Genomic DNA, 24106 nt, shown 5'->3' on the forward strand with positions numbered 1-24106 from the left:
ATTGGCCCAGCAGTTCTGCTCATGAATAGATACTGAAATTCTGCCTAATGTTTCTAAACTAAGTCTTCACACACAAGGACTATCAGGCATAAGTGAACTTAATCCAGCTGCTTTTTTGAACCCGGGTAATCAATAGTGTAATATTACTGTGATACATGGTAGTGAAATTCAAGGCTGTCTTAGAATGACGTTTAACCTTTTTTTTGACCAAAGAACATGTGGAAAGGTGTGATCATTGTTAATATTTGAATGAATAAACTGTAAAATATACAGTAACACTTGGTCTTGAAATATTTGAGTGGGAGAAATCAGTCTTGGAAGCATGTCCTAATCAAGACCCAATTAGTACTCGAGGGGGTTGATTTTCCCTGAATTCCGTTGGGGTTTTATCAGGTTTTTAGTCTCTTGCTTTGAAAAGACTGAGGTTTGAATAATGAGGCCAAATCACACTGGCTGCTGGTTCTGTTTATCCAGGATTACTGCTCCTGCACCCATGAGTCTGCTACTTGCTAACAATTAGCAGGGGGCAAATAGAGACAGAGTGATGCATTGTGGAAACAGGCCCTTCAGCCCAACTTGCCAACACCAGCCAACAATGTCCCAGGTACATTAGTCACACCTGCCTGTGTTTGTTCCATATCCTAACAAACTTGTCCTATCTGTGTACCTGTCTAAAAGGCCTCTCCCACGAACACAACTTCTCAGCGACTGTCTTCGACCTTCAAGTTCGAGATCACTCGCCTGAAAAACCTTGAGCTGGATCACCGATCAGCGATGAAACCGTGAGCCGGATCGACCGTCTGCACACACACGCACATACACACACACGCACACGCACACACGCACATACACACACACACATAAACATATCGCAAAGGCCAGGGAAAGCGGGGAAGCGCTGTCTGAAATTCACACCCGCGATGAACAGGAAGGTAAAAACAGACTTTCAAAATTTCAACGTACTGAGGTAGCTATATAGCACATTCTAAACTATTGTCTAGGAGCAGATTTCTTGTTGGCATTTTTTTATTGATCCACAGTGTAAGTGACTTGTAAGGCAGCCAATGAAATCCTATCTGTTTGCGATGGAGCATAGATTTACTTTAGGAAATTCTTGGTGATAGGTCTCCCATTTTACAGTGAGCAATATCCAAATCCTTTTCAAAAAACAGAAAGGATTCAGCTTTGCATCTCAATCCAGAGTTAATATGCAAATCAATTACAGTTTAGACACAGCCAGAGCCACAAATCTGATGAAAGACCCACGGAATATGTAGTGACAGATGATCTACAATCTTTTTATTGCATATTGCAATCCCAATTTGCTGTAGGTGCAGGAGTTAGGACAAATTGCATTGTCCCTGCCACCCTACCCCCACAAGACATCAAAATTGTAATGAAGGCAACTTAACACAATGCTCACTGCTTTACATTCTGCCTAATCTACATAATGAAAATTAGTGATACCGTGATTGGCGATTATACCTGGCAGCAGATGGCTCATGAAAAGGCCTGTGGATTTTGCACCACTTCAGGCTGTGAAAAGGATATAACTGTGATGTAGCTCTTCTCCAGGCAGATTGAGTTGATCTACTCAGTCCTTACCAGAGCATTTTTACTCGCTGCTTGAAGAAAATCAGATTGCCGAGTTGCAGCCGTTGTGCTGTCAAAACTCAAGCCAAAAGAGGAAAAGTGAGGGAAAAGAAAATTTCACTTTTGGCACGATTTGTAAAGAAGAATTCAGTTCTATTAAGAGACGGCCCTCTGCTGTACATGCACCTAGTGTCTGATTGCTTCAGGCAAGTCTGTTATAAACTGGACAAGTACAAACAATTAAGACTGGAAAGTAATTTCAAGGTGGCCATTACATTTGAGGGATTTTTGAAAAATGTATTCATTTTTTATATGAGTATATCCCAGGCATGAAAAAATGTATTACCCAACCATAAATTTTCATGAGAGGTTGTTGAGCCAAATTCTTGAATGTTTAGTCTTTCTAGTGAGGTACACTGTTGTAGAGTAGAAATGTCCATAACTTAGACCCTTCATGGACAACGGGACAGCACTATTGTTAGAGATTTATAGGTGAACCTGCAGGTGAAGACATTCTTGTTCTGCTTTGTGATAACGCTTATGTGTTAGAGGTGCTGGCCGAGTAGCCTTGTTAAGTCATTAAAGTCGTGCAGCACGGAAACAGGCCCTTCAGCCCAACTAATCTATAGCATAAAAGATGTCCATCCATGCTAAGCAGCACAGGCAGCATCTCTGGAGAGAAGGAATGGATGACGTTCCAGGTCGAGACCCTTCTTCAGGGCTCGACCCGAAACGTCACCCATTCCTTCTCTCCAGAGATAATGCCCGTCCCGCTGAGTTACTCCAGCATTTTGTGTCTATCTTCGGTGTCAACCAGCATTTACAGTTCCTTCCCATAATGTCCATCTATGCTAATCCTATTTGCCTGTGCCTGACCCATAATCTTTCCTATTCATGTACTTGTCTAAATGTTCCTTAAATGTTGTTATTTTCCCTGCCTCAACCACTTCCTCTGGCAGCTCGATCCATCCTCTGTGTGAAAAGGTTGCCCCTCAGGTTCTTTCCCCTCTCACCTTAAACCTATGCTCTCTAGCCCCTGTGAAAAATACTGTGTGCATTCACCTAGAAGCTGTGTCCCCCCAAACAGGGAGCTTTAGGGCAATCTTTGAAGAGGGTCATTGAAGTGCTACACCGATAGTAAAAGTGTGCAACTGCTGCATTCATTGCTTCTCTCCATGCTGATGCCATGAGACATTGTGAAACCTAGAGTTAGTGTTAAGCTCCTGTGGGCATACTCTCCCACCTACACAATACTTATCCACACTCTCTGGTGACTCACTCTTGCCAGTAAGAGAGAAGATACTCCATACCGAGCTTATCAAGGAGGAATGTGTTATTACCAGCAATACTCTCCCACTTCATACTGAGGCTGATTATGGCATGCAAGCCTAGTCACAATTGATGGGTGTCCATGTAGCTATTCTGGGACTGGCTTGATCAAGAATGTTCTCCTGGTGTTCTTGATGTCTTAGCAAAGGTTGTACAACGAATCATTATACTGATTGAGATTGCCCAATGTGAATGTCATAAACTTGGACTTGCGAATGGATCTCATGGTTAATCCATGGTTTCTGGTTGGGGAACACTTGGATTTACTGATGTTTGTGATGGCGATGGCATATCCATTCAGGTTAGCCGCAGAGTCCTTCAATACAGACCAATCTACCAACTCAAAACAGTCAGGTAGGATCTCATCAGTTTCCTCAGACCAACACTGTACGACTTCACACTTCAGTTCGTGTGAGAAGGCAGGCAGCAGAAGCACTGGTGGATAGTCAAACTTTCTAAAATGTGGGCAAGGTATGGAGTGGTAGGCATTTTTGATGCTTATGAAAGTAGTGGTTGAGGATGTTGTGCGGATGTGGGATAGGAGATAGGTTGATAATATTTTGGTAACACACTTGAGCATGGCCTGGTTGATGTCCCTGGTATTGATCAATGAGTCATCAAAGTACGTTGTTTCAAAGCTATTAGTAGCAATGAGCAGTGGGCAGGTGCTATAGACCTGCACAGGAAGGTCGACGCTCCCGCCCCCACGAGTCTCAGACAGATGGGGCTCGTCAGCCTGGGAAGGCAGTCCATCTAGGAGAAGGAAAACTCTGATTTAAAACCTCCACTGCCTTGTGGCCATATCCAGTCATGGAAAAGGCTCCTGGAGTAAACCTCAAGAAAATTCGGAGTCGGAGCCCCTAAGGCAGTTCATCGTTGTCTACAACCTCGCTCTGGCAGCACCTGCGACGGCGCTGGTGCCAAACTGTAACGGCCCTGCTGTTCCTTTGGATCAATCAGCGACGTGGAGAGGGGGGACGTGCTGAATGGGCAACAGCCTGTCCTCCATATGACATCGCCCAGGTTTACATCCGACCACACATCACCTGCAAACTAGGATGCATCACCCATGGTCAGTCATGACCGAGGGGGTCCTACTACAGTAGCAGTGTTGAGTTCATCCAGTATAAGCTTCACATCCACATGGAGTGGGATGTCTGCTGCTGTCTGGACAGCCAAAGTGAGTTCCCACAGCAGATAGTAGGGACAGCACTTTGCCATTTGATATTCTAGATCCAGGGAGCAGGAACTTGCCTGGAGGAATTATTTGTAGTTCTAAGTCCTATTTTGAGTGTTGTGAAAATCATCCTACCAATCTAATTGTTACCTAAAAAATATTATTCATTCATCAAAGTGAAAGGGCAAATCAAATGTTTAAAAAAATATATTTATTACTAAAGTAATAACACGCCAGAAATGGGTAGAACCTTTTGTTGGTTTTGGCAGTTTATGGATTGAGCAAATCACTTCCAGAACAGCAGGGCCTGAAGACCAACCTGAAGAAGGTTCTCCAATGCAAAACTTTTTCTGCACAAATGCTACCTGACCTGCGAGTTACTCCAGCACTGTGTGTCGAACCAGGTCTGAAAGTTGAGTTACAGTTGCTTAAGGAAGACCACAATTCTCAAAGAATAATATTATAAAGAAATTCAAGTCATTTAACATAATTTTTAAAATAAAGGCTTTGAAAAATCAAGTTTGTCTGTAGGTTCCAGTAGTGTGTTTCTAGTAAGATAGGAATTCATATGAATTCAAGGAAATACTGGAGTAACTCAGCGCGTCAGGCAACATTCCTGGAGAACATAAAACCATAGAAAATAGGTGCAGGAGTAGGCCATTCGGCCCTTCGAGCCTGCACCGCCATTCAATATGATCACGGCTGATCATCCAACTCAGTATCCTGTACCTGCCTTCTCTCCATAACCCCTGATCCCTTTAGCCACAGTGTCGTGGTGACGTCCATAAGTGATGTTTCGGGTAGGGACCCTTCTTCAGTCTGGTAAATTGGCTTTCTTCTTTCTAAATCTTCTTTCCTTGATAAACTATCATCCTTGTTTCTACTCATGTGAATTAAATGAGTGCATCTTTGAACGTGCTTAATTGTGTTGCTGCAAAGGAAAACTTGATTCAGTGTGTTATTTCCAACCATTTTAGACATATTTTTGATATTAAGGGCATTTGTAACAAGCCCATTGATGTCCATCCTCATTTCCGTGATCTGGATTTGTCTTATTGTCACATTATCTCTACATTTTTCCATCCCTTTGAATTTATGTCGGCACATTTACTTTGGGCCGAGTCGGCTCAATGTCCATAGTTCATGCCACCTGTAAAGACCTAGGGCTTGTGCAAGCAGTAAGTGAATGTTGGAGCCTCGTTGATGAACAACGCTGAAGGCCTGGCCCCTGGAACAACCCATCCGCCTTTGTCACCAGTCAAAGCTGGAACGATTTGGCTCCTGTCAAAGCTGCAAAGGCTTTCTTGACAGCTTTTAAATTAACTTAAAATTCCTGTGATATGATGCTTCTTTGAACGCCAATTAAAGACACATGGAAGCACTAAGAAATAATGAAAACCATTACATTCAAACTAAAATAAATTAGAATTAAATAATCTACTTTCCTTCTAATCTCCAGGCTCAGAATCTCCATTCGAATGACCAGGGGCTGGGATGCAATGCCACGTTTGACTGGTGTGGGGTTGAAGAGATAGATTCCCCAGTGTCGTGGTGAAGAGTGGCAGATGCACCGACATCTGTCACTCAGCATGTCCTGGACCTACAGCAGCTCTGTGCAAGTTCCCTGACGAGCAGCGGTTAAATGCAAGCTGCTCCGAACCAGCACAAACCTGTCCCGCTACTTACCTCCAGTGTTCCTCTGTGTTGAAATCGGGTGAGGATTGTTTCATTGCAACTTGTGACCATTAGTTTGTCTCCAGGTCCTTATCGGGAATAAAAACACCAACTGGGCTATTTCTCAGACGAGAATATGCAGCGGCAAAGCCTGTGACTGGCATTTTGACCGCCAAAGCGAATACATTCTTGCCATAGAGGGAGTACAGAGAAGGTTCACCAGACTGATTCCTGGGATGTCAGGACTTTCATATGAAGAAAGACTGGATGGACTCAGCTTATACTCGCTAGAATTTAGAAGATTGAGGGGGGATCTTATAGAAACTTACAAAATTCTTAAGGGGTTGGACAGGCTAGATGCAGGAAGATTGTTCCTGATGTTGGGGAAGTCCAGAATAAGGGGTCACAGTTTAAGGATAAAGGGGAAATCTTTTAGGACTGAGATGAGAAAAACATTTTTTACACGAGTGGTGAATCTCTAGAATTCTCTGCCACAGAATGTAGTTGAGGCCAGTTCATTGGCTATATTTAAGAGGGTGTTAGATGTGGCCCTTGTGGCTAATGGGATCAGGGGGTATGGAGAGAAAGCAGGTACAGGATACTGAGTTGGATGATCAGCCATGATCATATTGAATGGCGGTGCAGGCTCGAAGGGCTGAATGGCCTACTCCTGCACCTATTTTCTATGTTTCTATGTAAGTGAGCAGCGGCTGCAAACTAGGTCAGTTTTTTTTTTTGCATTTCAGTGTCAGGTACTGGGGGTTGCTGAGATGGCCAGGTTTTATTACCCATTTATTGCCATTACTAAATGTTGAGCTACCTTCTTGAACAGCTCCAGTCATTCTTGTAAAGGTAGTTCCACGGTACCATAGGGGAGAGAATGCTAGGATTTAGCCTCAGTCATGATGAAGAATCGGTGATATATTTCCCACTCAGGATAGTGCTGGTAGTGTGGTCTCATACACCGACCTCCCTTCTCCTTCATGATAGAATTTCCATGTTTGGGAAATGATATTAGAGTAGCCTGAGGTTCTTTTGTAAATGGTACACACTCTAGCCTCTGTACACGGTTGTTTAGCGAATGAATATGGTGGGCTCAACATATCAATCGTGTGTATGAAGGAACTGCAGATGCTGGTTTACACTGAAGATAGATGTTGGGGTAACTCAGTGGGCAGGCAGCATCTCTGGCGAGAAGGAATGGGTGACATTTCAGGTTGAGACCCTTCTTCAGACGGTGTCAACCATGTAGGTTGCTTTGGTGTTGAATTTCTGAATTGTTGGCCCTGCACTCATCCAGGCAAGTGGAGAGCATTCATTGCACTCCTGGTGTGGGCCTTGTAAATGGTGGTAAGGCCTATGATGAGGTTTAATGCAAAATTAAGTCAAATCTATTCAAATAAATCTATGAAAACACAAAAAGAGAGTTGGCAGTGGTTGACAGCAAGAATACATTGTAAGGTATGACGGTAGACAGATGACATGCATAAATCGCATAAGGTACAAAAACATTTCAAGGTTCAAAAACCCATCAGGATACATGTATTCAAAAGTGGCTAATAAGGAACATCAATGGTTGCAATCTGGAATACTCTGCGTGAGGGGGTGGTAAAGTCAGAGACACAATGTTAAATTATCTAAATGAGCACATGAATCACCAAGGTATGTATAGCTATGGACAAAATACTGAAAAATTGAATTAATGTAGATGGGTAGTTGATAGTTTGGACATGGTGGGCCGAAGACCCCATTACTGTCCTGTGGGACTGTTACAAACATGCAACTATTTGGAGAGCAACTCTGGTTGTCTACCTCTCGTTCACAAGAGAGAAGAACCACAATTTCTTTGTAACTAAGAAAGTTGACACGGGTTTAGCTGAAATAAAATTTTATTTCACATGAAAACTATTCTTCTCCTGAGGAGCCCAACATTCAACTAATTTTCAGTGCAACTTTTTCTTGTTCCTTTGTGTTTCTGTTGAATCCATTCCGCTTTATTTTGCGTACTAAATGTTTTGTTCATTTCTTTTGTGAATATTTATGGACAGACTCCACAAATGCGGCCACATGTTCAGGATCCATATCGGGATACATGCCGTGCCCCAAATTTGCAATGTAGCGCTGCGTTCCAAACTCTTCAATCATCTTCTTCACAATTTCACTTATTTTATCCTAAATTTAAACACATGGCATTGTGATTTGTGCTCAGAATTTATCCCCTCAATATAAATGCAGAAGTCTGTTCTTACCTTAGGTGCGTATAGCGCACAAGGATCCATGTTGCCTTGAAGAGTCACTTTTGTTCCCGTTCTTTCACTGAAAGAGAAGAAAAAATGAAATCATTAAATTTGCACACATTTCTGCTTCATATTGTGGTGTGCAAAATATTGTCAGAGGCATGTGTCATTCAGAATGATTGGCTCTGTTGAAATGTTATCTTTAGGCATCAATGATTGGGAAGATGTTGCTTTCAAGAAGAATAGGACAGAAATGAAGTTGTGATTTATGACTGCGGCCATAACTGGAAAATAACATTTAAAACCCCAGCAATTCAGTCAAAAGAAACATTTCTACATGACTTCTGCAACAATTGAATGAAACAAAATATTTTTTCTTGGATTGACTACTCTTACGCAAACTAATCCACATTTTAATTTGTTTACCTTCTAAACAGCCATTGGATACGGGGAGGTTGCTAGGATTTTGCTTGCAATTATGGGCCAAATGTTATAGCTGGTAAATTATGCTGCGAAATGTTATTTCTTAAAACTAATTAATGTTAAATTCTCCACTTCATTACTGAATTTTGACTTAGACTTTCCATTGCCATATTGAACCAGTAGAAATCTCCTGACTCCTCGAATATTACAATGCTAATAATTGCAGGCAGATCAAGTTTTCAATCCATCTCTCTCATCTCTTCCCGAGACTACCAAGTAAATCCATTTCATCACCTTAGCATTTCCAGAGGTGATGTCCTTGAAGAATTTCAATGATGGATGTGGCTAGAGGTGAATCTGTCATTGCAATTTTACCAATCTCTTATTTGCTGAAAGTCTCTATCTCAGGTAAAACCAACATAAGATTTGAGGCATGTTTTTTAGGCCTTTGTGCCTATAAAGGTCTGGTACACATGGTGAACAAACTGTGCATTGGCATACTTTGTGCATCACCATGCCTGATCCTATAATGGCAATAAGCAGCAACTTTTATCCATTCCCCCCCCCCCCCCCCCCCTCCCTTTCATTACCATAAATATCATCACTGCCTTTCAGTACTTCCCTCATGGACTTGTCTATTATTCTTTGCAACCATCTAACCTATGTTTCTTAATGTCTTAATTTAGCAGTAGGTCCCCTATTATAATTGCTCCAAGCAAATTCCTTAACAGTAAGAATCTTTCATTCATAGCCGCAAATTTTAGATCTCCCACATTGGAACACTTGTTAAAGATTTATATTAGGTCATTTCTATGCATTTTATTTTAATAAAATGCATAGCCCAACTTACATGGAAGATGTAATTTCTAGCTTCTGCTTCCAATACTGTAAATCATCTTTTGCATTTGCCATGTTTAAGATTAATATCTACATGGCTCAGCGAGGTGTGTAATTGCTCTGCGCACCTTTGGAAGAACACCATATCAAAAATAATGCCGTCTTTGCCAAATGAAATTGAGGAGAAATAGATTATAAAATTAAACTCCTCAGTGAGCTCTGCATATCAGTTTCTATACACATTAATTGTATTGTCTTAACTTAGCATTTGAGATGAGGGTTACCAAATATGTGGAAGGCATAAAATGCTGCAGGCACTCAGCAGGTCAGGAAATGGATAGGCGACGTTTTGGGTCAGGACTTTCCTTCAGACTGAAGAGGGGTACCATCTCAAAACTTCACCTATCCATTTTCTCCAGCGATGCTGCCTGACCTGCTGAGTTAATTCCAACAATTTGTATATTTTCATGGTAAACCAGCATCTGCAGTTCCTTGTCTACAGTAATAAATGTTTCAGGGTACTTATCAGGGCTAGTTTCAGTAACCACTGCTTAACTTCCAGTGAACTCTTAACAACTTACATGATTCCACTTTGTCATCAGTTTTCCTAAGCAGGATTATCAGTAAATCAGTGCAAAACATAAGGACCTTTTACAGAATTATTACAGTATTACAGAAACACTTGGCATTGGTTTATTATGGTCACGTGTATTGAGATACAGGGAGAAAATCTCCATAATGGGTTCATCGCCTCTATAGCTTCCTATATTCCATATACCCATTACCTTTAAGGTCCCTTCTAAATCTATCCCTTCTAGTTTTAGACTCCAATAAGACTGTGACCCCCCCCCCCCCCCCCCCCCAATATATGCCACTCATGATTTTATATATGCTATAAACATTTTTAACCTCCTATGGTCCAGGGAGAAAGTCCTAGCCTCTCCTAATGTCTCAAGCCCTCCATCCCCAGTAAGATACTTGTGATATTTTTCAGGTGGGCCAGCACGTCTTTCAAGGGTCTTCATGATTATAGAGGTCAGTGCGACAGGCCTGGAGTCATTAAGACCAGTAATCCTTGGCTTTTTGGGTACAGGAGATATTGAAGCAGGCAGGGACAGTACAGGTTTGCAGGGACCGATGGAAAATGTCTGTGTAGACTGGTGCCAGTTGTTCAGCACAGAGCTTGAGGGTAGAGGGGGAAACATTGTCCGATCCTGAATGAATGACAAATTCTGAATGACTAATGTAGGTTAAAAATGAGGGTGGATGAACTGGTACAAATCAGGATATGTGCAACAGTTTACAGAAAGTTGAAAGATAGAAGAATACATGATGCCTGCTGCATGCTCCCACCTATTTGGACAAAAATAAAAATCCATGAATTATGATACTAATAGATGCGTTTTCAACTGTGCGTTACATAGAAATAAACATTCAAAAAGTGATGTTTAAAGAGTTAAAACATTTTCTAAAACCTCATACTGACCAAGAATTGGCAAGATATTTTGAGGAAGCTGCTTACAGTAAGTCGTTGATGTGTGATATTTGTGTGTGGGTGAGGCGATAATCTTGTTTACCACATAATTTGAGTCAATTTCAGAGCTGAAAACTAAATTAGTCTAGGGCTAGGGAAAGGAAAATTGTACATTTAACAAGCCTGAAGTTTGCAAAGGTAGAAAACAATCACAACTTTATCTATCTGAAGAAGGGTTCCGACCCGAAACTTCACCCATGCTTTTTCTCCAGAGATGTTGCCTGAGATGTGGGTCTGAAGAAGGGTTTTGGCCCGAAACGTTGCCTATTTCCTTCGCTCCATAGATGCTGCTGCACCCGCTGAGTTTCTCCAGCTTTTTTGTGTACCTTTGATTTTCCAACATCTCCAGTTCCTTCTTGAACAACATGTTGCCTGACCCGTTAAGTTACTCCAGCACTTTGTGTCTATCTTCCGTATAAACCAGCATCAGCAGTTCCTTCCTACACAACTTTATCTGTAAATCTAGCTGAACCCCCTGCAGTTTGCCAAATAGATCAGTGGATGACGCAGTCAGTCTAGGCCTGCACTTTCTTCCTCCAGCACCTAGACCGCCAGGGGACCTATGCAAGGATTTTGTTTGTGGATTTTAGCTCTGCATTCAACACCATTGTGCCAGAGCTACTACACTCCAAACTCTCCCAGTTATCTGTGCCTGAACCCCTCTGTCAGTGGATCACCAACCTCCTGACAGACAGGAAGCAGTATGTGAGGCTGGAAAAGCACATCACGGACCCGCTGGCCCTCAGCATATGAGCACCGCAGGGCTGCGTACTCTCCCCTCTCCTTTACTCTCTCTACACCAATGACTGCACCTCCACAGACTCATCTGTCAAGCTTCTCAAGTTTGCGGACAACACAACCCTGATTGGACTGATCCATGACGGGGTGGAATCTGCCTACAGACAGGATGTGACACAGCTGGCGTCCTGGTGCCATTGCAACAACCTGGAGCTCAATGCTCTTAAGACAGTGGAATTGATTGTAGACTTTAGGAGAGCTCCCCCTCCCCTCACCCCACTCACCATCAACAATACCACTGTCACATCTGTGGAGTCATTTAAGTTCCTTGGAACCATCATCTCCAGGGACCTTAAATGGGAGGCCACCATCGACTCCACAGTCAAAAAGACCCTACAGAGGATGTACTTCCTGCGGCAGTTGAGAAAACAGTCTGTCCTCACCTTCTTCATCGTGGTCTGGTTTGGCTCAGCCACCAAGCACGACATCTGGAGGCAGCAGCGCATCTTTTGATCAGCTGAGAAGGTTATTGGCTGCAACCTTCCCCCCATCGACGAACTATACAGTGCAAGGGCCAGGAAGCGAGCAGGTCAGATCATCTCTGACCCCTCTCACCCTGGCCACAAACTCTTTGAAGCACTTCTGGAAGTGCCTCTGGAAGGCGACTCCGGACTGTCAAAGCCGCCACAGCCAGACATAAAACATAAAAACAGCTTTTTTCCATGAGCAGTAGCTCTACTCAACAGCCAAAAGTCTGTAGCCTCTTTTTGCTCTGGTATTTTATTTCATTCTTCACATGTTTTAAATAATGTTTTTTTTTGTCTACTGTGTATCGTGTTGTAGCTTGCGAGCAAAGCACCAAAGCAAATTCCTTGTATGACATACTTGGCTAACAAAATGTATTCAATTCAATTAGTCAGTCATTTAAAATGGTAATTGTGCTCAAATTTCTTGCCTCCTTAGATACACATCCTTTCAAGAATACTGTTTTTCACTTTTGCCCTTCATACATACAACTTTCTTCATCCCATGATTAGTGGCACAAGCTCTGGAATTTTCTCTCTCTTTTCCTTTAACCATTTTAAATTTGACCTTCTCAGTCAAGTTATTGGTTACCTGTCCTTGTGACAGGATGCCAATTTTTATCCGACAACGCTTCTTGTAACAAGCCTTGACACCCATCAGCTTGCTGAGGTGCTGTGTAAAAGGTAGGATTTCATTGTCGTAGATGTACACTTTAGTTAAAAGGATAATCCTATTGTCTGTAACAAGAACCTTTCACATTGTCCATTATTGTACAAGCTGCAGTTCAGAGATATCTGATTTTGGAAACTTTTACAAACTCTTGCTCTATCTTTTGATATTCTCCTCTTCCATAATAATTATTTTGTTTTGTTATTTTCCTTCAGTTTAGATGAGAGATTGGACAGTAAAAGTAACGAATGTCTGATTTTAAAAGTAACGAATTCTTCAGCTTTCCCATGCTTTGGTCGAATCCTACACAGGCTGAAATCCCCACTGTTTGCTCAGCAAGGAAAATAAACATTTAAAAGTAAATCAAAAAATGCTGGAGAAACTCAGCGGGTGAGGCAGCATCTATGGAGAGAAGGAATAGGCAACGTTTCGGGTCTCGACCCAAAACGTTGCCTATCAATTCTCTCCATAGATGCTGCCTCACCCACTGAGTTTCTCCAGCATTTTTTGTCTACCTTCAATTGTTCCAGCATCTGCAGTTCTTTCTTAAACATTTAAAAGTAAATATTTTGATCAAATTAACTATCTTATATGGATTCAGATGCATGTTAAAAATGCATGCCATGGAAAGGTTACACAGCATCAATCCTTTACCTTATTCTCAATTTTTGTGTCTCATTCAACAGTCAAATTATCACATGGAATGGAAAGCCACTGTTGTTTTAAGAAGTGATTAATTTTAAAGTTGTTTTTTTTCTTTCAAACATTTACACTTAAAGATTTAACGGAGTTCAGAGCACTTAATACCACCAAAAACTATTGATCACACATGAATACGGCTACAGTTCTTTCACAGCCTTGACAGACCCCCCACATTGAATGCAAGAACAGGCTTTGACTCTGTTGAATTAATAGCCAGAAGGTAAGCTTGGTCAAGTTCTCGGTTCTTTGGCAGTCACACCTTCCCAGAGGTACATTTGGCCGCAAGTATTTATTTACGAAAACCTTAGTCTGCTTGGTAATGGTTCCCAGACTCATTGAGGCTACTGGTACAAGTGACATATTTTAGTTATGGGTCATTAATTCATTTTACAGCTAGGATCTAAAGAACCACAACTGTGAAACAAAAGGCTTTAAAAGTAGTGAAGCACAAAGGGAACTCTGCAGGATGCTCAAATACCACAGATTGCTGTAGCCCAAGTATAAGATTGTTAAGGGCTTAGACACGCTAGAGGCAGGAAACATGTTCCCGATGTTGGTGGAGTCCAAACCAGGGGCCACAGTTTAAGAATAAGGAGTAAGCCATTTAGAACGGAGACGAGGAAACACTTTTTCTCACAGAGAGTGGCGAGTCTGTGGAATTCTCTGCTTCAGAGGGCGGTGGAGGCAGGTTCTCTGGATGCTTTCAAGAGAGAGCTAGATAGGCCTCTTAAAAATAGTGTAGTCAGGGGATATGGGGAGAAGGCAGGAACGGGGTACTGATTGAGGATGATCAGCTATGATCACATTGAATGGCGGTGCTGGCTCGAAGGGCCGAAAGGCCTACCCCTGCACCTATTGCCTATAACTCCCTGATAATTTGCCACTTATTGCTCATCAGGAATTTGTTATTTTTTAAATTACAGTATTATTAAGACAATCTCAAATTATTGCTGAAGGAATTGCAGTGTAAATATCTAGAACGGATTCAAATTCAGCTCCCATAAATATTGACATTTTTCTCACAATTTATAAACTTGAAATAATCTTGGACAGACACATACCATTCGGCACATGGTAGTTTGCTGAACAATCTGAGTGATTGGTTGCAAAATGGTGCAGCACCGAGTCCCTGACGAACACGATTAAGATGTAGAAGAGAAACTTTAATTCGTATTGCCATTTATACACATCCAAAGGGATTATATTTGAAGCAGTCTAAAGATTAACAGGTACCTTTTAAAGTATTGTTTATTTATAGAGAAATGTGACAATTTGCAAGCAACTATGTTCAAAATAGAAAGCATTAAGATAAATGGCCAATCAAGGTGTTGTATTAAGATGAATGTTGACCAGAATGTAGAACAATTGCAGCTCCTTTTGATTTTTTTAAAACTGAACTTCATATCCACCTCTGCCACTAATCTCCAGGTCCATCACACCCTTACAATATCCCCCAAATCCCTTTCCTTGCTAAGGGTTCAGCTTGAACTAATTATTTTATATTAGTTACTTCTCCATGAGACGCTTCAAATTCTGCTACTTTAAAAGGTGTTACCCAAGTGTAAGCAGCTGTTACATTACTATTGCTAATTGCTGCTATCGTGACTGTTTAATTTCCTGTGGAGTATTACTTCATGTGTGAAGATCGTAAGAAAGACAAGAGATACAAATGGGATCTGGAGAAACTGGAATAGTTTATTGTCAAGCAAACCATTTAACTTAAGAAATAGGGGTAGTGCGATTCTGCATATTAAGTTAAGTAAAATATTGCCGGTATTACTACTGTTAAATAAACTGTTTAACTTAGAAATAGGGGAGGGCAATCTACGTATATTCCACTAGTTATAATGATCATCTAACTGAGAGTGCAGATAATATAACCCTACCTGTACCAGCATGTGGCAATTTCATATTCCTCTCTCAAACAAGATTTCATGAGGAATCTTCCTCCCAAGACTTGGCGTGGTTGCCTTTGCTCTGCCTTTCAACATATGATTTGTTGCTATTACTTGTATTTGTGGGTTAATAATTATTAGTAACAAACGATTTAATCAGAACAATGGTTGATGAAAGAATGTTTTAATTTCCCACATTATTGCTATCCTTGGAGACAGCAGATACCTGTTCAAAGTTTGGATCCTGAATGGGTTAAATGATGAATGAATACGTCTCTATTAATTATACAAAAGTCTCATCTTTGTTTTCTGAATCTAAGCCACTTATCTAGCAAAACAGAGACTATTCTGTTGTAATTCAAGTTCCTCCCCACACTCCCAAAATAGAAATGACCCATTCCTCAAATAACCCCTTGATGTGTTGTGGTTTGTTTTCTTGTTGAACAGAATATGCTTGCTATATTTCAAATGCAAAGGTATTATTTTCCATTATTTTGTTTAATCTATTGATATCTGCCCCACTTGCGTTTTGCACATTTATTTTCCTGCATCAGATTTGCACAGTGTATGTGATCGGCACTCAAGCATCAATGTGGATCTGGAACCAGAGGCATTTGAAGATTGCTCAATGGAAATTCACCCTCCCTCTTCCCTGCTCAACAAATTTAATCCAAAATTACAAGGCAGAGAATAAACTCCAAATGGGAGTCATTGCTCAGAATGGGAGAGCAGGGAGGGGAAGGTGGCACAGGGAAGAAATGGAAAATGACTGAAGTTTTCAAAATTAACTTCAGCCAGAAAGGGAGGGGGAAGGAATGAGAAGCTGGAATGGGGTGCACAAATAGAACGATGTTAATGGAAAGGAATAAAACCCCACTTCTTTCTGCTTCTAGAAAAACTTGAGTTATTTATAACTGTGTTCAAAATTAAATGGCCTTCGGTTTCCATCCGCCACCATTGCACTGATGCCAAAATGTCATCTTCCATACCAATCATTCATCCTTGTATGCCTCAGTTTTTATTCAACAAGTTCAAAGGGGGACATACATAATGAAGTGCATATTGCATGCAACAACAGCCTTGAGTAACATCAGGCTTATAATGTTCCATCTTCTAGTATAATGTGTGAATCAGAACATTAAATAGTGATGTCCAATTCAGAAGTTGGCAACATTAAATAAATGGATGTCAATACTTGAATTGCACAGCTTCCAAATTTATTTTAAATTTTGAACTTGAAATCTAATATGAAGAACTTTCATTCTTGCAATTTTTTGGAGTGGCAGGTGGTGGTTAAGAGTGCAAAAATAGTATTACAGTGCTCAAGTGATTTTTAGGTCCCCGCTGTTTGAATCGTTTATGATAGTTGTTTGCCTGGCAAATTATATCCTTTCAAAATCCTGGTTTAATTGCTGCTCTGCTTACCGTGCAATCTGAGGCTGAATCGTCCAGTCTAGCCCCACCACTTCATACCCGGAATTTGCAATATCTTCCAAGGCATAATGGGCATCCTTTGCAAACACAATCTGGAAAACAAGTACCAAGATATGTTATTTGGAAAATGAGTGAATCTCATGTTTGAGTGCTGAACTTTGGGAACATTTTCAGCCAAGTTACCCAGCAAATGATTTCAGAAGCCTAATCACATGTAGGGCAGCTCTATTTCCATTTAAATCACAAAATGAAAACAAATATCATTTCTATCTCTACCACCAGTGCTGGGGCAGGTTGGAATACATTGCACGGTTATTTTCCCTCAGTTGCAAGCAAACTTCTACGGATGGATTATTTAACTTAACAAATTGGCCTTGTTGTGAATTTTTCTGCTCATGAATTGAACAATTTTGGTTCTGTATGAAGTGTTATTTTTCACAATAACACAATGATTCCACAAAACGATTCTCTCTGCCCTTGAGGCTACCGAATCAAATAGAGGATCCTGTATTGACTGAGAGGAACGCAGGAAAAACGTAAGTCTGCATTTATCATTTTTACATACTGCAGGAATGTACAAGGCTTTAATGTTTTGCCAGAATGCTGATAATAATAATAATAATAATAATAATATATCTTTTATTGTCATTGCACGTCAGTGCAACGAGATTTAGTGTGCAGCTCCACTGATGTACAAGATACATTATAATGCTCAAAACGACACAAAGTGCTGGAGTATCTCAGCAGGTCAGGCAATATTTCTGGAGAACATGAATAGGTGACATTTCAGGTTAAGACCCTTCTTCAAACACTACATTATAATGTTCTTGGTCCTCCGATCAGAAACGTCCATTTAAAAACTAATCTGCTAGGGGTACATGCTGCTGTCCTGGGAACCTGGTGCCAATCTACTTTCCATAGGTGCTCCTACAGTAATGACTTACCTCTGGCTTGGTATAGAGAATCTGCATTGAGTTGGTCAGGCAGGGGTGAACAAATTAGCTGTTCAGTGATGAAATGTGGCTTGGGGCTGTATCCAGGCTGGCAATGGAAGTGCAGGTCACTGCTCCTTGCGATGACAGATCACCCAGGCCCCACTATCTCTCCCTTCTCCTCCATTGAATGTGATGTTCAGCCATTGTCTCCCCCTTCTGTACCTGCATAGCTCTCTCCAGTACAGAGAGGAGGAGATGACAGCTTCCATCACATCGAACAATTTGATTGTTTGTGACTGTGGCAATACCATGGGATTTGGACATTGTCATCTCGTGAAGAAGGTGATTCCAGTCCCCTGCAAGGGCCTGTGCTTACTGTGTCAGCAAGGGTAGAGTAGTGAACAGCTTGCTCCAACTTGCCCAATGTCAATGCCAGAATGGCCAGACAAAACTGCAGATGCTGGAATCTAAAAGTTGGAAGAACTCAGATAGTTCAATAAATCTGTGGAAAGTGAAACCAATCTTGGTTTCCGACCAATGACTCTTCCTCAGAACTGGGGGAAAGAATGGACTGTTTCCAAAGCAGAGCTGGAGGGAAGCACGAGGTGCAAGACAAAATAGAATCATAGAGTCTTACAGTGGAAACAGGCTCCTCGGCTCAACCCGTCCATGCTGACCAAGATGCCCACCTAAGCCAATCCTATTTGCCCACGTTCGACACAGATCCCTCTAAACCTTTCCTGTCCATGGACCTGTTTAATACCCTGAGAAAAAGACTGCATTCACCCCATCTATTTAAGGTTAAGGTATTTTAAACGTTGTTACTGTACTGCCTCAACTATTACTTCTGTCGGTTGGTTCCACATACTAGTTTTGAAAAGACCAGGCAGAAAGCATGTACAAAAAAATCTAAACATTTTAACTATGGTACACTATAAAATACGCAGGTGTGTACTCCAATCTGGTGAGGTCCACATAGAGATCAGAGAACATGCAGATGTATTAAAATATCTAATTAAAATTGGAATAAAAGCAAAGTAGTCATTCAGATTATCATAGAAGCATGTAAACTAAAGTAGTATTAGTAACAGGAAATCATTCCCCTCCTCATCCCCTTCGCCAAGCACTGTGAAGTACACAATATTAAGATTTAAGCTGTGAAATCAGATTTTTAAATAACAGATTGAATTTGGGTAATTCAACATCTGCTGTGTAATTAAAAGAATATTTTCAAAATAAAATCTGGGTTACTCATTTTGCCTAAGAATTTAGCTCAGTCTAAGCTGACAGGATGAAATCCTCTCTGTTTGCTCATTGCAAGGGTTCTCGATGAAATTAGTCACATTCCAGTTCTGGGTTTGTCGATTAATGAGCCGACTGGGGCTGGTGTGATGCCTCCGAGATTTGAGTTGATGCAAGCTGTTGGCAACAAAACAGCAAATTCCATGCTGCAACTAAACTTTACGGGGAGTGCTTGATGATGACAACATGGCTAAATCACATTTCCTAACACCAACCTCCACCATCCCATAACTAAATTAATGAAAATTTAGTCTAGCTTACTTGCTCCTGCAATACAGACGAGTCGAGGCTGTTTATTGTCCTTCCCTGGCTGAACAGAGAGCATCGAGTCACCTTATAGTTTGGGATAAGAGTCCGACATATGGGCAATTTAAGATAAAAATGAATACACCTACAAAAGGCAATGGCAACTTGTGTTGCTGGTGACATTTTAAAGGTTAAATTACATTTTAGAATAGACTGAGTACACCAGTCAGCCCAGAGTTTACTTTGGCACTTCTGTAATGAGCCAATTCAAAACACTTCCTTCCTCTTGTTCTATCCCTCAAGTTTCTATTCCTTTAAGAATATTTTCGGCCACATTTTGAAAGCTAATAATCAAACTGTTTTCATCATTCTACCTTGCAGCATGCATCACAAATCTGAACTCTGTATAATTTGTTTTCCTGATGTTGCTTTAGGACATCAGCAGACAATATTGAGACTGTAATAAGACTCAAACTAAATGGCTGAACAAAAGATGATGGTATACCTATTCAATAGCAAACTCAAGCTCGGCAAGAGAAAGGGCTAGTCTGTTACATTAGCTGTTCCTCAAATTAGAACCTGGCTAAAAATTGCAAGTGCCTGATAAGTAGGATAAATGAAAGACATGCACAGGATTGACATGAAACAGACTTTAAAAATAGAACCTTGATGGAACTTAGTAATGTAGAAACTTGAGGGGTAGAGCAAGAGGAAGGACGTGTTTTGAATTGGCTCATTCCAGAAGAACCAAAGTAATCTCTGGGCTGACTGGTGTACTCGGTCTTTTCTAAAATGCAATTTAATCTTTAAAATGTCACCAGCAACATAAGTTGCCATTGCCTTTTGTAGGTGTATTCATTTTTATCTGAAATTGCCCTGATGTCGGGCTCTTATCCTAAACTATAAGGTGACTCAATAACACATTTTGGCACAAGGTTAAAAAATGAAGTTTTAGAAGACTCCTTACTCAAGAACATGTTAGAGAGTTAGAGGCATACTGCCAAAACGGCTCTTTGGCCCAACTCATCCATGCCGACCCAGATGCCCATCCAAACCAATCCCATTTGCCAGCATTTGATACATATCCCTCTAAATCCTTCCTATCCGTATATCCGCCTAAATGTCCTTTAAATGTTGTTATTGTACCTGCGTCAACCGTTTATTCTGGTAGCTCGTTCCATGTATCTATCACCCTCAGTGAAAAAGTTGCCCGAGGTTAAATCTTTCCCCTTTTGCCTTAAACACATGTGGTCTAATTCTTGATTCCTCAACCTTGAGAAAAAGGACTGTACATTCACCCCATCTCTGCCCCTCATGGTTTCATACACCTCTATAAGATCACCCTTTATTCCTTGGAAAGAAGGAGACTAAAGTCACAGCCTGCCAACCTTTCCCTATGGCTAAGTCCCTCTAGTCCTGGCAACATCCTCCTAAATCTTTTCTGCACTCTTTTGGGCTTAATGACATCTTTCCTAAAGCAGGATTTCCAGAACAAAGACATTTGTCTTTTCAAGCTCCGAAATATATAAGTTTCATGAGATCATTCATCTCAATTCGGGAGGATGAGCCCAGTCTGCTTAATGTGTCATAGTACAATTCCCCTATCTTTAGAATAAATCTGGAGTGTACCTTAGATGCAGTCCCCCCCATCAGGTAGAGACCAGACTTGTATGCGATATTCAAGGTGAAAGCTCACCTGGGACTTTTGTTAATTGCAGTAAAACATTTTCACCCTTGTTCTTGAATTCTCTTGAAATAAAGGCCCACACAGTTTATCTTCTTGTTTGCAGTACTTGCATGTTAACTTTGATTCAGATGCAAGGGCAACCTGGTGACTCTGAACATTTCAATATTTTGCCATTCCAAAGTTACTTTTCTTTAACAAAAAATGTTTTAACCAAAGGGGGTAATTTTACATTTCACCACCTTCCAATATATACCATATTGGCATGTATTTTACTTAAAGTCTCTGCATCCTCCTCCCATTTCATTGCCATTTAGCTTTGACTCAGACACTCCTCAGCAGATATAATCTGCAAATAAAAACAATGATGACCATTTCTAAAGAAATAGCAAAGCGCATTGTTAAAAAATATTACTGCATCAATTATCAGAAACTACAATACAGAATAAAATTCATTCTAATTAATCTGTACTAGAGCTTCCTTAAAAAAAGAAATAAACCTAGAGGCATTGATTAATTTTCAGCAGCAGCTCATCGGAAGTAACATTTCTGAGGGATTGGAGATGGTCGGGCTGTGAAGGCATAAACACTACCATGAGCTGACTAAAAGCTATTGCATTTATGCAGATTTTCTCTCTCTCTCGTTTTGTGAATGGATTTAACATTCGCAAGGTTACAAACCATTTTCACTTTGAAGTAAAAAGAATACAAGCCTATTAAAATTGAGACAGTGTATTACTCAATTATGGTCAATTACACCATTTTCTAATGAAAGGGAAACAAAATGTCATGGCCCTTAAATTTGTGAAAAAGTGAGGTAAGGAATATTATCAAAAGGAGTTCGGAGTCTGAACTTTTCACCCTTGGAGAGATGATGACTCCCACTTGTCATGTGAAGAAATACACCAGCAAACAACTCTTTACTTTCAAGAAACACAAAAAGCTTGACCAGGATGGGGGATGCAATTTTGAGTGTACTGCAGAATAAACTGACATCCAAAATAGCCTAAAGTCATTGTAACACATTGTAATTTCTGTAACCCTAGGAGCAATAACTTACAAACCAAGGGTCTCAAATGCGGGGTAGAATCTTCCAAAACTAAATATTTACGTGAAGTACAAGATTACACATCAGACCTAAACTACAGCAATACTATCAGCACAGTTGAAAACATTAATGAGCACTTTTGTTCAAATGGAACAAAATGTTTGTTTAATATAGCACTAAACAAAGGGCTTGTGTTCACATTGAAGGGGCATTGTAATTGTGAAAAACATGTTTTGCAAGAAATGTTGCACCAGATTTTTAGAATTAATACAGAGAACAGTGAAAATAAATCTATCCAAAGATGCAAAAAAGCACGTCAAACCATATATTGCAAGACTATGCCCTTTAAGGGAAACAATCTCATAACTTATACTGCAAGATGTCGTCAGAGTGTGGCGACTCTTTGCGTGCTCTTCCTAGAGAAGGATCGACTACCATTGCCAACATAATCAAATACTTGTTGCACCCAGTCATGCCACCTTCTCCCTATTCCCGTCTGGCAGAATGTACAGAAGCTTGAAAGAGTGCACCTCCAGACTCGGGAACAACTTCTTCCCCTCTGTATCAGGCTTCTGCTATAAGATAAGGTACGGTTCATAGGGTACAGTACCTCATTGAGGACATTGGGTTTTGTATAAAGAATTGATGTACCAGAATGCTGAGAAATACATTCTGCACTCTGTACCTTCCCCTTTGCTCCTTCTACTGTACTGAAGTCTGAACCGATTGTATCTTTGGATGGTATATCTGTTTGGCCATCACGCAAAACAAAACTTTTTATTGTACCTCAGTACATGCGACGATGATAAATCTAAACCTCAACTGCAGATATCATGCAGAAAATATTCCTGTTTTCTTCAGCTCCATCTGGTGGAGAAAGCAGCAATAGCACAAAATATGAAATAGAGCCTTTAAGACGTACTAGAAAATCAGACATAATTTGCCAGTACAAATCAAGAATGGACAACTCACCCCTTCATCCACATCTACTTATGTTCATGGGGAAAAAAACCTAACATGTTTATCACATGCAAAAACATACTGCTGGAAGAACTCAGCAGGTCTGGCAGCATCTGTGAAGGAAATGGAGAGATGAGGTTTCTGGTTGAGACCCTTTTCTGGACTGGTCATCCAGCAGTTTGTTTCTTTCTCCAGATTCCAACATCTGCAGTCTCTCATGTTTCCATGTTTATCACGGTTTTCCTTTACCATAAAACAGAAATCCCAATTCAATGGTAGAACAAGAAATCTATTATCTGTGGTTGGACAGTTACTGGATAGGATTTGGAAGGATATATATATATATATACACACATTTGGAGAGACGGATTGACTAGGGATAGCTGTGTTAACATTCAAATAATTTACATTGAGCATATGCCCTTCTCCTAATCCATTTACTGTGTGAACATGGAGGATGTTATTGACAAAAGTGCTGGAATAACTCAGCAGGTCAGGCAGCATCTCTGGAGAACATGGATAAGTGACATTTCAGGTCAAGATCCTTCTTCAGTCCTTTAAACTGCATGTGCAGCTCTTTGCTTCTACGAGGATGTTATTGTCAGAATTATATAGCACAAGACCAAGCTGTTCAACCCAACTAGTCTATGCCGAATACGTTGTCTATCTGTGGCTGTCTCATTTGCCCATATCCGTCTAAACCTTTCCTATCCATGTATCTGTATCAATATTTTTTAATATTGCTATTGGTTATAGATTAGTACTCTCTCTAGCCCTGTGTGCAATATCTCCTTAATGTGTAGAGGCAAACATGCAAAGGGATTCCGCATATTAGTGGAGTATATTTTTGATTTCCTCATGCTGCTTGACCCACTAAGTTCCTCCAATTATTGCTAAAAATTCCAGCAACTGCAATTTCCTGTGTCCTCGAAGGATTAATGTTCGTTTAAAACATAGTCTTTCGGATAATCACAGGAAGACATTACATTGAATAAAACAAAGAATAATAGGAATAGGAAAACTTTATTGTCACATGTGACTAGGCACAGTGAGATTCTTTGCTTGAATACCCAATGTATACAAATAGCAGCCACCTATGGCGCTGATAGAGTTACAAAGCACGCCGGCTCCCCCTTTTGTCCCCACCCCTCCCCACCAGTTCCC

At 40.6% G+C, this 24106-nt stretch overlaps 1 protein-coding gene across 1 annotated transcript in view; it reads right to left on the reverse strand.

Moving 5' to 3' along the window:
• Nucleotides 1–7644: 7644 nt before the first annotated feature.
• The window catches only part of urod (uroporphyrinogen decarboxylase), a 51388-nt gene continuing 34926 nt past the window's right edge, over nucleotides 7645–24106 (reverse strand). The window contains exons 8-10 of the mRNA XM_033028733.1: nucleotides 16759–16859; nucleotides 8023–8089; nucleotides 7645–7945 (exon numbers count right to left, since the gene is read on the reverse strand). Of these exons, the coding sequence (XP_032884624.1) occupies nucleotides 7793–7945; nucleotides 8023–8089; nucleotides 16759–16859 (321 nt within the window). The 3' untranslated portion in view covers nucleotides 7645–7792. The remainder of the gene's footprint in view (nucleotides 7946–8022; nucleotides 8090–16758; nucleotides 16860–24106) is intronic.

Source organism: Amblyraja radiata, chromosome 10, assembly GCF_010909765.2.
Source record: "Amblyraja radiata isolate CabotCenter1 chromosome 10, sAmbRad1.1.pri, whole genome shotgun sequence".
NCBI lineage: Eukaryota > Metazoa > Chordata > Chondrichthyes > Rajiformes > Rajidae > Amblyraja > Amblyraja radiata.